The sequence below is a fragment of the Acomys minous genome, assembly GCF_964271855.1.
Source record: "Acomys minous genome assembly, chromosome: 12".
NCBI classification, from domain to species: Eukaryota; Metazoa; Chordata; class Mammalia; order Rodentia; family Muridae; genus Acomys; species Acomys minous.
The window spans coordinates 70761248-70775873 of record NC_140493.1 but is presented as its reverse complement, the minus strand read 5'-3'; the positions used below and the strand labels follow the sequence as shown (position 1 = coordinate 70775873).

The 14626-nt window shown below is 52.9% G+C and overlaps 1 protein-coding gene across 2 annotated transcripts in view; it reads right to left on the bottom strand.

Moving 5' to 3' along the window:
• Positions 1 to 8023, bottom strand: part of SEZ6 (seizure related 6 homolog) — a 48689-nt gene extending 40666 nt beyond the window's left edge. For both annotated transcript variants that reach the window (XM_084749312.1, XM_084749313.1), the window contains exon 1: positions 7799 to 8023. In XM_084749312.1, coding sequence (XP_084605438.1) covers positions 7799 to 7853 — 55 coding nt within the window. In that variant the 5' untranslated portion in view covers positions 7854 to 8023. The remainder of the gene's footprint in view (positions 1 to 7798) is intronic.
• Positions 8024 to 14626: the final 6603 nt, after the last annotated feature.

Sequence of the window (14626 nt, the reverse complement as noted above, 5' to 3'; positions counted from 1 at the left end):
GGAGGAGTGGAGAATCAGTCAGTGTGGTGAGCCACACTGCAGACCAGGAAAAATTCCAACGGCACAGAGGTTAATCAGAGAGTCAGGGCCCCCTGCTTAAGCCTTGTGCTGGCTCTGGGTGTCTAGGTGTCACCTCCCTGTGGCAGTGGGCATTCATGGTACCAGATTCTATCCCACCTCTTTTGTAGACAGCACAGAAATCAAAGGAAGCCAGATGGAGGTCACGGCTCAGAAGAGACCAGGGGCTCTATTTGAGGAGAGGGCTCTCTGATAGCCAGAGAGATGCAAGGCACCAAGGGGGGGGCCTCTTTGTCAGGCTGTCACTGGAGGGTGTTACCACAGGGAGGTGACACCTAGACACCCAGAGCCAGCACAAGGCTTATACAAGGGGTCCTGACTCTCTGATTTAACCTCTGTGCTGTTGGAATTCTTCCTGGTCTGCAGTGTGGCTCATCACACTGACTGATTCCCCCAGCCCCCAGGCTCCAGGGACTCCCTAGGCACCTGCTGGCTTGTGGGACCCTGGCCAGACACTCAGCAGGTGGCTGCTTGGGGGGGACAAAGAAGCTGGTGATCCGGCTACAGAGCTGGGAGGGGAAGGCGGGAGCAGGAAGGAGCTGAGCGGGCAGTGGTGCAGATGAATCTGGGCTGAGAATGGGGGGGGCGGGGAACAGGAGAAAAACAGCATGCCGATAAGATATAGGGGTGCTCAATTGTTTGAGGGTTTTCTACCGAGCTTTTCTAAATTCTGTCTTCCCTGCCTGATGGGTGGGTGGGTGGGGGGCTTGATTATAAAGAGAAGAGCCTTTGGGGAGGGAGTAAAAGGGGGTGAAGGGGCCTCTGAGGGACTTGATGAGGTTACAACCAGGGTGTGGCCGTTCTGGTTAAGCCCTTGGATACGCACAGCTTGGGGTTACCCAAAGCATTTGGCTTGGTGACAAGCAGGAAAGACCCTGTGCCGTACCTACCTGCCTGTTGAAAGTTACAGGGACACCCAGGCCCAGCACAGATGGGAAGGTTTCATCACAGCCTGGCCTAGGGACCCCAGAGACATTCTGAGCTTTCACAGAATACATTGATTTCCTGCTCCAGGTGAGAAACTGAGGCACAGAAGGAGTCCTGGCCAGGAGTCATCTGCCCTGAAGTCTAGGGTAGTTGGATCCTGCGTGTGCCTTTTGTCATCCCTAGCTCATTCAGTTAATATCAGAGGAGAAAAAACAACAACAACAACAACAACAACAACAAAAACAAACAAACAACAACACCCCAGCAGTCTCTGGTCTAGCTAGAGAGAGGTAGCAGGAGATGATCTTATTTATAAGGATGCAGCTTGTCTGTAAACTGAGTTCCTTAAGGTCAGGGCTTGCGTTACAGTCTGGCTTTTGATAGGTGCTGCGTAGAGGGATTGTTGACGGCAGAATGGATGAGTGGGTGAGTGAACAGCTGAGTTCTTGGTGGGTAGTATTTACTGGGTGATGGGGAAAGGGGAGGCGGAAGAAAAATGGAAACAGACAGAAGGCAGGACCAGCTAAGGCACGTGGGGGCTCTAGGCTCTAGCATCTAGCATCCTCACCGATCTCCTCCCCTCCTTCCGATGTTTCCTCAGTCTCTGCTCATCTCCCGGCAGAGCCCCTTGTTCTTGCTGGGCTCAGCCGGGGACCTCCCACCTCACTCCTTCTCTTCCTGCCAGCCACCCCTGCCAGCAAGGCTGCAGGCTCTGCAGCCAGAGCCTGGGATTGTTGTTGGAGACGTGGCGGGTTTGTTTGCTCCCAAGCCCTCCGAGAAATCTCAACAATCAATGGCCAGCAACGCTCTGCCTGCCAGCTGCAGCATCGATCTTCTCTTCTTCGAAGGGCTGGCGGCCGCTGGACGGCAGGTAGGTAGTTCTGGAAGGAAGCTGGGAAAAGGCTCAGGCCTTCCATCTGGGGACTAGGCCTCAACAGAGGCTGAGGGGGCAGGATAATCCAAGATGCCAAGACAGGTCGGACTGGTCCTTTCATTTACCAAGGCCCCCAAAGGGCAGAATCGCCTAAGACCATTAGCCTTTGGTCCGAGATGTTTCAGTCCTTTGCCGCTAAGATAGAGTACGATAAAAAAAAAAAAAATATATATATATATATATATATATATATATATATATATATATATATATCTGTAATGTGCCACAGTAAAGACTGGGACTAGACATCACCAGGAGAGCAACTGTCAGGGCCAGACATGTGAAAGAAGAAAGTTACAGAGTGTTTATGTCTTGAGTCTGTCAGACGATATGAGCCTGGACTCGGTCTATGAAAGGCAGGTAATGGCTCCTATTTCATGGAAACGATATGAGGGTGTAATGAGCAAAGGTATGCAAAGCACTTAGGGAGCCTGGCGTGTATTTGGTCCTCATAAACATTTGCCGTTACTATTGCTGCTCATATTATTTGAATAAGTGGTGTTCTGGGTTCCCATTTGCCTACACTACCACCCTTGCTAGGCTGGAGGAGACAGAGTGCTGGCTGACGCAAGACTTTGCAAAATAGGCAGGCACCATTTCCCAGCTGGAAAGCCCAAGGGAAGCAACTTGATGTTTCCCAAACTCAGTTTTCCCATCTGTAAAGTGGGGATGGTAACTTCTTGCTATGAGCATTAAATAGAAAGAGAGTAGGAAAGACTTGGCCGGTGAAGCCTTGGCCCCGGTGGCTACCTACGGCTGTTCTCTGGACCAGTCCTCACACCTCAAACCACGTTTGTGCAGTGAAGCCAACGAACATGACTGGGATGTCTGTATCCCAACACGTGCTTTTCGTAGGAGCGAGAAAGGCTTGCCTTGCTATTGAGATTGTTCTTAGGCCTCCACTATTCCATTTGAGGGCGTAGCTGATCTCAGAGCTCCGTACTGGCCTCTCCGGGCTGTGTGATGGTCTCGGAATGCTCTCGGGGAGCCTCAGTCGTCATCTTCACACAAGGCTGCCTCCCTCTCAGCCAGATACAACTGTGGGAGGGAATTTGAAAGGCTGGACCATGCGCTCTCCTGTGCTGACTTCTACCCGTGCAATTCTTACAAATGTCTTAATATGCATATAATGTGTGCCACGTGCTAGGCCCCAAGCCACTGGGGACACAAGCAGCGGTGGCACGAAGGGATGACTGAGAAAAAGTGCTTTACCACAAGCACTAAGAATGGCCATCAGGCCCCAGTCCCCCCCAAATCACCTAAGGCTGATGGCATGACAGCTTAATTTGTAGAAGGAAAAAAAAAAACTAAGTAAAGGCTGTAATTTACAGGCAGAATAATTGGCCAACTGTTAGGAAAGGGGAAAAATTTTCAACATACAATCTATGTAAAAATAGTGTGCTTGCTATGCAAACTCAGCTCCAAGATGCAGTCCCAGCTGCCCCCCCCCCCACACACACCATCTTTCCAATCTAACCAGGCAGCTGACCCCTAAGTTTCTCCTAAATAGGCATTCTGGAGTTGACAAAGATATAGGTTAAACAAGATAGACTTACTGAGTTGTTGCTACTGGAAGAAGCTCAACAGACTAGGCAAAGGCTCTTGCTCCAACAGCCTGAGGGCCAGACAAGGAGACAGACAGGAGGACAGGCCGAAGAGCAGATGCAACCCGGCCCCCGCCCCCCCCCCCCCCGCCGGCCAGTTACTGAAGTGCCAGCCAAGCCATACTCTGAAGCATGAGGCAGATTAACTGGGAACGCTGAGGAGGAAAAAGGAAACAGGTAGAAAGAACAAGAGCCCAAAAGCCATTGAGAGCTTGGCTAGTCTGAAAAATTGACGCCGAGATTCTTTTGACCTGGCTGGATTAGTCATCTTCCTGGGATGCTGCTGCTTCCTGTTGGAGCTGGCCTTGGAAAGCACCTGCCTTCTGCCTCCTGCCTGTGGACGAGGGCTGGCAACTTTTCCTCTTCTAGGTGACTTCTTATTTATAGATCTTAGCCCCTCACTGTGAGAAACCAAGCCTGGCGGCTGTGCACGGACTTTCTTTCCTTTTCGAGACAAGGATTTCTCTGTGTAGCCTTGGCTGCCCTGGACTGGCTTTGTAGACACAGCGATCTGCCTGCCTCTGCCTCCCGAGTGCTGGGATTAAAGGCGAGCGCCGCCACCACCCATCAGGGTTCCGTGCATTTTCATGCATCCTTACAACGAAGGCTCCAAAGGGTGGAGGTCTACTGAAGCCAAGTGCATGGTTAGGCGGGGCTCTTCACCATCTGGACTGAAGGATTCCGTTTACTGAAGTTACCCCGGTTTATTGTTCTCTTTCCTGTCTGGGAAAGCTGGAGGGTAGAACAGTGAACCCTGAAAGCCCTGCCCAAGTGGGGAGTACAGGATTCCTGAGCTGAGACCTATCTGACACTCGGGGGTCTTGACTGGAGCTAAGAGAAGGGGAGAGAAGGAGGAGGCTGGGTTCTGGGGCTGGATGAGAGAGAGAGATAAGGGGACAGCCTTTCTAACGCGCCCCTCTGTTCAGGCAGAATCATGAGGTGGGGGGGGGGAGCGTGGAAGCTCAATTTCTAATTAAGCCCAGCCCCATTGTCTTTTTGCTCCCCATTAGTGCCCTACAGCATCCCCAAGGCATTTTAAGCTGCCACCCTGCTGAGGAACGCTGGGATGGCGGCCAGGGCCTGCCAAGCTTGATTCGCTTAGGCCGGTGAGGGGTAAAAAAGCCAACTCCAACTTCTCTTCCTCTCTGGGTGGTCCCCTCAGAAACCCAGCAAGGGCTCCTTGCCTGCCATGTCCACCTCTGGGGCTCTGAGTAGAATCCAAGCTATCGCCCACAGTCCCTTATCCTCAGCAAGAGCCCTGATCCTGAAGAGTCAGGCTAGAGAGCGGAGAGTGAGAAAGCTGCTGCAGGCCCCCCACCCCCACCCCCAGACTCAGCAATAAGCCCTCAGAAGCCTGCGCCAAGCTCAGAGCTCCACCCCCAAGCAGCGATTAGCATTTTAGGTTAAGTCAGTCCTAGGTTAACCCTTGCAGCAATGAGGATCCTGGTAGCCAAATCCTTTTTTTTTTTTTCCTTCCACACACTAGCTCCCAATTTCTGGCATAATAAGCAACCAAGGCTTGCTGTTTCTGGTCCCCTCCCCACCCCTCTTTTTTTTTTTTTTTTTTTACCACACTCTGAAAGGGAGTTTAGAAAGATGGAGCCCTGGGTCCAAGGTCACCTAACTATGGAGGTAGCTTCTATACTTGGAGACCTAATCCCACCCCTGTTTTGGCTGCTTTTACCTTCGCAATCTCCCCAGGCCACACTCACACACGCAGAGTTTAATTAACTTTATTGATATTCAGAAATTAAGAGAATGACTAAAGGTAATTGCTCATTAAAAATCATTAAACTGACACAGCAGGCCTAGGCAGGCACAGTTCCTGCCTGAACTGTCTTCTCCCCTACTGTGGCAAGACTTCCCTGGCACTTCTCATGGCTTGGGAGGAGGCCCCATAGTCTGTAATGCTTGTCAGACCTGGAACCAATTGCATCTAAGAGGCTGCAAAAGAAATAGGAAATTGAGCCCGTGGGGCCCGGCACTATGGCACTGTGCATCTATCTCCTTGGTTTTCAGGGCCTCTGCCTCCCTTGGACTACTGAAGGTTGAAGGTTTAGGCTGCGGCTGACTGCATCCTGTGGCCCGAGTCCCTCCTGTGAGCAGAGCTCTGAGGTCTCTCGAGCTGCTAGGATGCAGGCATGCATCCTCTGGCTGAAAGAATTACATCCCAAGGCCTTTACTTCTCAAATCACTCTTTTACTAAAGTCTCCAGGAACCCCCCAGATAGCCAAGTGAGCTACCTCCCAAATGAGACGGCTCAGAACCCTAATGACTAACTTTCCATTTATGGTAAAGAGGTAGGGGCCTCTTGACTACCCAGCTCTGGGTCCAGGCTCTCTCGCATGCCAGGCTTGCCACTGCCTCCAGATTCTCTCCTTCTACCTATAAAACCCATAGAAAGTCAATCCCACAGGACCAGAAGGACACTGGCAGGGGACACAGACTTCTGGCCAGTAAATTCCTCCCAACATGAGCCTCCAAACCTCTAGTCTGGGCTGGACTCTCACCTAGAGAGTTTTCCTCCGAGAGACCTATGGTCTCTCTCCAACATGCAAGGAGCTGGCTGGCAGAGACTACACCTGCACACCAGTGGCTTAACTGATAAAGTGCCCCCCTCCAACACTCAAGGCTCCTGAAGTGCAGGCATCCTGGGACCTGCAGAATCCAGATGACACCCCCAGCCAAGGACTCCCATGACCAGGGAGCAGACACAGACTCTGCCCTGGGAAGGAGCCAGACCGTGGCCAGGGGCCCTGAATGCAGAGATATCTTTAGATTCCCAGCCCAGGAGATGGGTTTCTCTTCCCTGGAGTGGGGCTTGTGAAATTCTTCCTCCTTCCAGCAAGTACATAAAATTCCAAGTTTTCCTAGCCCTAGGGAGGAGCCAGTGTGGGCAGCCAGGTGGGCTGGGTAAAGACATGGTCTATGGGTAGAGAGCTATAGGTTCAAAGATGTGCTCCCACACCATCTGGGCAGGAGAACAGCTGCTTGGTGCCAGCCCAGCCCCCGAAACAGCCCTAGCCTGGCTGATCTGACCTCCAAAGTCTCAGCCTAGGAAGAAAGAACCCGAAGGTTACAAACTCGCCTTCCTCCCTCGTCCACAGCAGACGCTAGGAATTGTAACCATATGGCGAGGGACTTTTGAGTCCCAAATCCAAGCGCGGTTTCGCGGACCCCACCGGGCGACCAGTGAAAGTGGAGAACGACCTGGATCTGAGCATTTGTGATTCCAAGACCACCTGCTTCAGATTAGACTTGCATCCTTCCCGCTTCCCACTCATCTTTTTTTTTTTTTTTTTCCTAAACTCCCAAGCTGCCTACTCCAAGGCCAAGCTTTTCTTGACCGAGACCAATGAAGTTGGGACTTGGCGTTCCGGGGGCTGGGGCAACTAGTCTGCAGCTCCCAGGTCTATAGGGCCCGACAGGAAGGCAGATCTGGAGGGAGGCAGCGCTTTCCGGGCATATAAGGTGTGTGTGTGTGTGTGTGTGTGTGTGTGTGTGTGTGTGTGTGTGTGTGTGTGTGTGTGTGTGTGTGTGTGTGTAAAGAATTAAGAATTTTGGGGTAAGGAGCCAGTCCTAGGATGCAGCCCTGAGAAGAGCGAGGGGCCGGACAGAAGGCTCTCAGAGTCCCCGAATGTCTCCCTAGAATTGTGTTCTAGGTTCCAATCCTGACAAGACAGTGCCAAGGCAGAGAGAGGTGAGAGATGTCCCAGTCCCGGGTCCCGCCACCACCCGACCCAGGTCCTCTGCAGTGAGGTTGCGAGGGGCCCCAGAATAAGCGGCAAAGTCGAGCGAAGTTTGGAGAGCGGTAGGGGAGGCAGAACGGCCGGCTGCCAGCCGGACTGTCGGGACTCTGCACCCCAGACCTCCCACCCTACCTCCCCCGCAACGCGCCCGGGCGCCCCTAGACGCCTGGAGTGGAGCGAGGTAGTGCGCGGGTGAGCGCGTGTGTGCGGGGAGGGGGGGGGGTGGCGTGATGAATTGCAGCAGAGAAATCCCATTAGATCCGGGGAGATGATTAAAGGCGAGGTCTCGGCCGGGCGCGAATGGCGGGAGCAACGGCAGCTTCCCGCCCGAGGAGCCCGCGCCCCGCCCGGCTGGGTCGGCGCCGGGGACAGCGCAGCCGGTGGGACGCGGTGCTTGGAAGGGACAACAGGACAAGCGGAGCGAGGCGCCGGGATGGTCCAGCTTTTCTACCCCTTGGGAGTCCGCGCCCGCCCCCCTCCTGTGGCCGGACGCTGGGGTCCCTTACCGTGAGACAGGAGCGCCAGCAGCGAGGGCAGGAGCAGCAGGACTGCTGGGCGCATGGTGCTGCTTGCGGCCGCGCCCCGGGTCGGGGCCGCGCCAGGGGGACTGGAGACTCGAAGAGGCGTGGGCGCGGGGGGGCAGAGCCGGTCCCAGGGAGAGCAGCGGGGCCGCCGCCGCCGCCAGCGCCTGACAGAATCAGCACCACGGCCAGCGCCTGGCGTCGGCGCCCGGGATCGCCGCGCGGGGCTGGGGGCGGGGGCGCAGGAGGAGCGGCTTACCGTAAAGTCTCAAACAAAGGCGCAGAAGACCCAGAGGCAAGAGCACAGGCTTTCAAGCCACCGCCAGACCTGGAGAAAGGATTGCCCTTCTAATGTGGCACACGGCCCCCCGCCCACGCCTTACCGAGCTGCCCACGCCTAGCCAAGCTTGCCACCCACTCCCGGGTTAGCAGCCGACCTAGGTGTTAGGTTCTAATCGGATTCTCCGTTAAAGAGAACACCTCACCTCTCTCTCCACCCCATCCTGGTACCTGAAGGCTCTGAGGGTGACCTGGGAGGAAGCACACCAGTGAGGCAGCTGGGGAGGCTCGCCTGCCCTTGTGGCAGCTCCATCCTGGGCCGATAATGAAGACGGCTTTTGAGAGTACAAAGGACAATAAATTATTACTCTGCGCTCAATAAATGCCAGGGCTCCAGGCAGCTGCATCAGCAGCAAACTGTGCTCACAGAAAAGCTTAATTATCCTGATATTATAGTTAAAAGCCAATGGCACTTGTATCCTGGGGAGACATTCTCCACTTGGTAGGTGGCAACTTGGGTCAAGCCGTGGGGTGCTGAAGGCAGCACCCTAGGGTCTCATCCAGCCTTAGATTTCCAGGACCTGTTTTCTCTATGTCTTCTGTGGAACCACAACAGCTACAGAAACACAGATCTTTTATGCCAGCATCAGCTTGGGTCTTGAGGCCGATGCAGGAAATGGGATAAGTATGCGTCTTGGCTGTTTTAGTTTTACATTTTCATTTAATTGTGTGGTAAACCCCACACAATTGTTTGTTTGTTTCAGTGCTAGAAACCGGGGCCTCTCGCAAAAGCTCATACTTAATGGACAGGTGCTGTGCCGCTGAACTACACCTCCAGTCCACCAGGATTGTTTCAGAGGCAGGGAAACTTCCATTCCAAAATAGTTGAGGTAGTCAGTAGTACCGAATGATAAGATTTCATTGCCTCTTTGTGATCTGAGGAGCCCCAGCAAGCCACAGGCCAACATCAGGCTAGCCACAGCTGTGTAGACCTGGAGGCAACTATTCAGACCCAGGGGACATGGATAGGCTTGCTAGGGGAGTTTCAGCAGACTCAATGGGACAGGACCATGTGGCTGACGTTAATATCTGTGGAGGAAGAAGAAGGCGAACTGTCCGTAGCCCTTAGAGGGCAGCTTTGTGCTTAATTCTTTCCATGTGAACTCCGGCCAAACCCCCATCATTTGCTCACCGCATTTCCCGCCATCTCATCCTGGAAATAGGTGACTTCTGACCTAAGTTTCATTCCTCAGAGTCTTTTGGTCCTCACGGTCTTCCAGTTTTGCTCCTGTGATTCTCTGCAGAGCCTTTTGTGGGCTCTGGGGAGCCACCTTGCCCGCTGTAAAGAACCCCCCAGGCAGCAGGTGGCATATGGCATGATCTGGGAAAGATGCTGGGAAGGGATTTTTGGACAGTTGTTTGGAGAAGGAGAAGAGAAAGGAGAGAGTAGCAGGATGACGGCGGGAGGGGGGAAGGGCCCCCCCATGAAAGGATCAGAAAGGAGGAGCTGCCAGGGAAGAGAGGTGGAGGGGAGGGAGAGCGAGAATTGCCAACAGAATTGGGGAACAGACCCAGAAGTGGCTGACTGAAGTCTGGAAACTGGCAAGTGTCAGGAGAGCCTCTCTTTCCCATACACAGCACATTCCCGGGGCATTTCCCACATCCCTGGGTCCCTCAGGACTGCACAGCTCTGGGAGAAGCGGAGGGGCGGGGTGCAGGTGATTCACAATACAGGATGAACCTTATATATCAGGATGGTTCCTAGTGACTCAAAGGCAGTGGGGCTCGGCATGAGCTAGGCACTGCCTATAAGAAAAAAGATGAGCAAGCTCTCTGGGAACCCGCAACATGACCCTCCCGACTGCCTGGGCATTTAAAGAGGGGGTCCATTGAAGACTACAGACCCAGAATGCAACACTCTGCCCTGAACCCAGATGATGGGTTTGTACTACATGATTAGAATAATAATACAGCTTGCTGTCACTCTCTGCTGAAGACCTGGTAAATGTGGTGGCTTCTGTGGAATGGGTTCCTACCAAGGTTGAGGCAGAGCCAGGATCAACCTAGGGAGCAGTAGAATTTTTGGTGAACATCTTTTCTCATGCCTTTCAAAGGGACCATTTTCCCTAGACATTGGCATCACCAGTAACTGAGGCCAAAACATGTCCGAGGGGACACACATCCGTATCTTAAGAGGCTTACAGTCTGAGAGTTTACTCAGTTCATACACACATTTGCAAGTGGCAGAGGCCAATGAGCTAGATCTGTGGATAAAAGATACTTGCTACTAAGCCTGATAACGCGAGTTCTGTTCCCCAGACCCACATGGTAGAAGCGGAGAACCAATGTCTGTAAGCTAGTCTCTGGTTTCTGTACACACACACACACACACACACACACACACACACACACACACACATACACACATACATACATACACACACACACACATACACACACACACGCGCGCGCACACACACATACACACACACATACACACACACACATACACACACACACACACACACACACACACACACACACGCGCGCGCGCGCGCGCCTGCAAGGCCCCTTTACTATGTCTACACCTGACTCTTTGCTCTCAGAAGATCCTGATTTCCCCTGTAGTTTTTCACTACATTATTTGTTTCTTTACTAGTTGTTGACTTGGTGAATGCATGGCCTATGTGCCCTTTACTCACACCTGGCCCAGTAAGCAGCACATCCTAGGTGTCCAGTGAATATTGTGACTAAACGGGCGTGCTCAAAGCCTAAGGCAGCTCAGGTGCCGTAGGAAAGCTATGAGCCAGGGAGAAGGGGAGCGCTGTGCTTTAAGTCAGCGAGGACTTCACACAGCCGATGGGTGGAACCAAGTACAATCTGCCTTATGTTTCAGTGAATGAGGGAGGGAGGAGAACACCCAATGGAAGGAAGAGGACAGAGTGGGGGCGTGGCTTATGTAGCCAGCATCACGAAGGAACCTGCCAGGTAGCTGAGGTCAGCAAGGAGACTGGTTCCACAAAGTAACCCCCCCTCCCCACCGTAGGAAAGTGTGAGGTAACTCTGGAGGAAGACTACTACAGACTAGGGTTGAAAGCCAGAGAAGGGGTTCCTAGCCACTTCCAGCACAGGCCTGGGTCTCTAGCCCACATCCTTGGAGAAGCCATCCTCACCTTTCCAATTCTAAACAGCCTGTCACCTTGTGGGGTCACAGGCACATTGGTGACTTACTTTAACATCTGCTAAATGATGCCTTCTGAGTAAGAAGAGGAGAGAAAAAAAACCCCAAACCTAAGACCCCCCCAAGTCCACTCTCCCCCTATACAGCTCTCAAATCAGAAGCATCTAAAGGGGCTTTAGGGCTTTAGGAGAACAGGGACGGGGCTGCCACTTCATCCCAGAGACTATAGAGGCTTTCTGTTTACCGCCACCATCTTCTTGGAGCCAGTCCCCAGACTCAGTAGCTTCTGGTACGGCCAGGGATGTCAGACCTGGTGTCCTGGGTTACCCAAAGTCAATCAACTGAGGGTCCTGGCTCTGAGCATTAGGGCCCCACTCCAGGAATGGGACCAGCTCACTGCGGTAAGAGCCGAGGGTGCACCACGGAGACAGCAGCAGAAACTTTCCATCTCCAAAGCCAGGCCTCCAGCCTGCCCACCACCCCCAGCCGAGGCCTTTGATCCTCCACAGCTCCATAAATGATTAATGCCACTAGCTGGGCAGAAATGAGGCAGGTGCTAGAACATGCGGACCGGAGACAGGACCTGAGGTCCAGCCTGTTGACTAAAATCATTTGCACGTAGGAGCCCTGGGATGGGTGGGAGGAAGCCCTCCCCCCCCCCCCCCCCGTGTGGAGGGAGAAGTCCCAGGGTTCAAGTCTGTGGCACTAATAAATGAGGCTCTTTGAAAACCACAATAGGGCTGAAACTAAAATGAAAAATCAATGGTAAAAAGCCCAATTCTCCTCCCCACTCACTTCCCACCTTTCTACAGGCGCACCGTCTCCCCCCCCCCCAATTTGATTGAAGGAGAAAGATAGAAAGTTAAATGACAATCAAATGCAAATACAGCTCAACAAACACCACAGCAATTACCAGGCTCAGGAAACACATGGCTTTTGCAGGCAGCAGGGGTTGGCAATTTGGAAGCCCGGGCCTGTGCAGAGGTGATGGGCATGGGGTTATTTTAATGGACAGTTAAATAGATGCAAAAAAAACCTTTGCATCTAGTTTGCATATGTGCTGATGGGAGCGGGGGTTGGGGGTGGGGGGGGTGCTGGGACCCAGGGAGGTTATGCTACCTTTACAGCTGCCTGTGGGTTGTTCTAGATGGAAAGAGGGCCCTGAGTGCTTGGAAGGCAAAGTCAATTTGAGTGGCTGGCCAGTCTCTCCGGTCCTACGCACAAGCTGGTTCTGAGGCGGGAGGACTGAAGTTGAAGAGAGCCCATGGGGTCCTCCATGAAAGGGTTCCCGGCACTGGCCTTCCAACAGCCCAGAGGCTCTGGTAAGAGTGGCCTTCTCTTCAATATTTGCATAATGCTTTGCATCTCATTTGAATGCTATTAATTTGGTGTCAGGCTAGGTTGGCACGGTGAAGGAAGAGAACAGCTGGCCTCCTCCCTCCCCTCTGTACCCCAGGGCTTACTCTCCTCACAGCCCTCCCCAACCTTGGAGACAGAGGCCTCCACTTCTACTTCCCTCTCCGTGCTCCCTGACACACGGAAGAAAGTCTCTTAAGCCAACCAGCCCCCTAAAAGCCAAACCACATGGATATCGTGGCCAGTTGCAGAGTTATGTGAAGAAAGAAGAAATGGTCCTCAAGGGCACCCTTGCCAGACCCAGAGTCACCATGGGAGGATGCTGGGGGGGGGGGGAGGGCCTTTGTCTCCCTAAGCTATCAAGACAGTTTGGCTTGGAAAGGGCCCAAAGATAATAGCCAGGAGTGGGAGGGACCAAAGGCAGGTGATAATCCCAGAGAAATATGGAAGGCTCTAGAAATAAAATCCCCTGAACTCAGTAGTGCTGGTGCTTGAACTGACATAAAACATATCTGCCAGAGGCATCCAGAGGCATTAGGTTTATGTCCCTGCTCAGGGGCTGGGGACTCGGTACCAGGCTCACGGCTATGTGTGGTAAGGAAGTGGGTCACCTGGTGGGCTAAGCTCCAGAGACGGTGAAAGAGGTCTTAGGGGTACCAGGGATTCTATGGTGACCCAGAGATGGGTGGCAGGAGTGGCAGGCTTGCCAGTTGGCTGAAACTCCTTCTCAAACATCTGAGTTCTGAGATAGGGATACGGCCCAGGTGGTAGAGGGCTTTGCCTGGCAGACATGAATCCCTGGGGTCAATGCCTAGCACTACATAAGCTGGGCATGATGATGCCTGTCTATAATCCCAGTTAGCCCTCAGATGGTGGAGGCAGGAGGATCAGAAGTTCAAGGTCACCCTCCGGCCTGGGGTCACACACACACACACCTCACTACACATATGAGTTGTCTTTCTAGGGAAGGGCGCACAGCCAGAATGCCCCCTCAGCTACAGAAAAGCAAGGGCCAGTGCCATTCACTTCTGCAGACAGCAGGCAGGAGAGAGTTGGTGAGAACATCCCATCCAGGTTGACCTTACACCTGACCTCACACCACAGTCTCTGATAGCTGCTCAGCCCAGGCCAACGTGAAGGCAAAAGAGTTTTTGTTCTTCTTATGCCCGAGGCAGGACTAGGGGGTTGGTTTGAAGACTGTGAGAGACTAAGCATACTTCCCTTTCTGAGCAGGCCCTGGCATGGAGCTTTGCAAATGCAGAACGCATGGACTTGTAGCTGATTCATGCTTTGCAGAAATACCTGAAGTATTTCCTCTTTAAAAAGATTGCCACATGCATTGAAAGCAGATTCACAATAGATCTGTCTATTCTCCATTTAAAGGAAGTCAGGCCCTGAGTTCGGCGCATTTTTTTTCTTTTTTTTTCTCTTCTTCTTTACCTTTAAAAATAATAATAATAGCACCATTTATCATTTGCTGTCTGAGGGCGTTAAGCCAGGGGATTTAACGGCACCTTCACAACAATCCTATGAGGCAGGTACAAAGCTGTCATTGTCTCCGTTGTACAGATAGGGACATTGAGGCCCCAGGAGGCTTGGTGATTCAAAGCTGCTTAATGGTATAGTTGTGGTGTGTTGTGAAGGTAGGAAAGACAGGCACATGACAGTGGGCCTTTGTGGAGCAGGTGGCAGAGGGGTTACAGGTTCCCTGGGCTTGAGCTTCTGCCCAGAGTTCACCTGCAGAGGCCTGGGCCTAGAGGGTCACCTAGGAGCAGGGTCTGGAGGTGGCTACTTGGAACAGGTAAGGGGAGTTGCTTCTATAATTCATGCAGCGGGTAGTCCATTAAATGGCCAGCGCTCAGCTGGGATCCACATCAGACATCAAGTGCTCCACGTCCTCAGAGACAGGCCCCAGAAGCTTCTCGCCGAATGCGAAATGGAGATGTGGCTGTTGTGGCAGAGGACAAAGAGTATAGTGTGGGTGCCAAAGGCTTGCG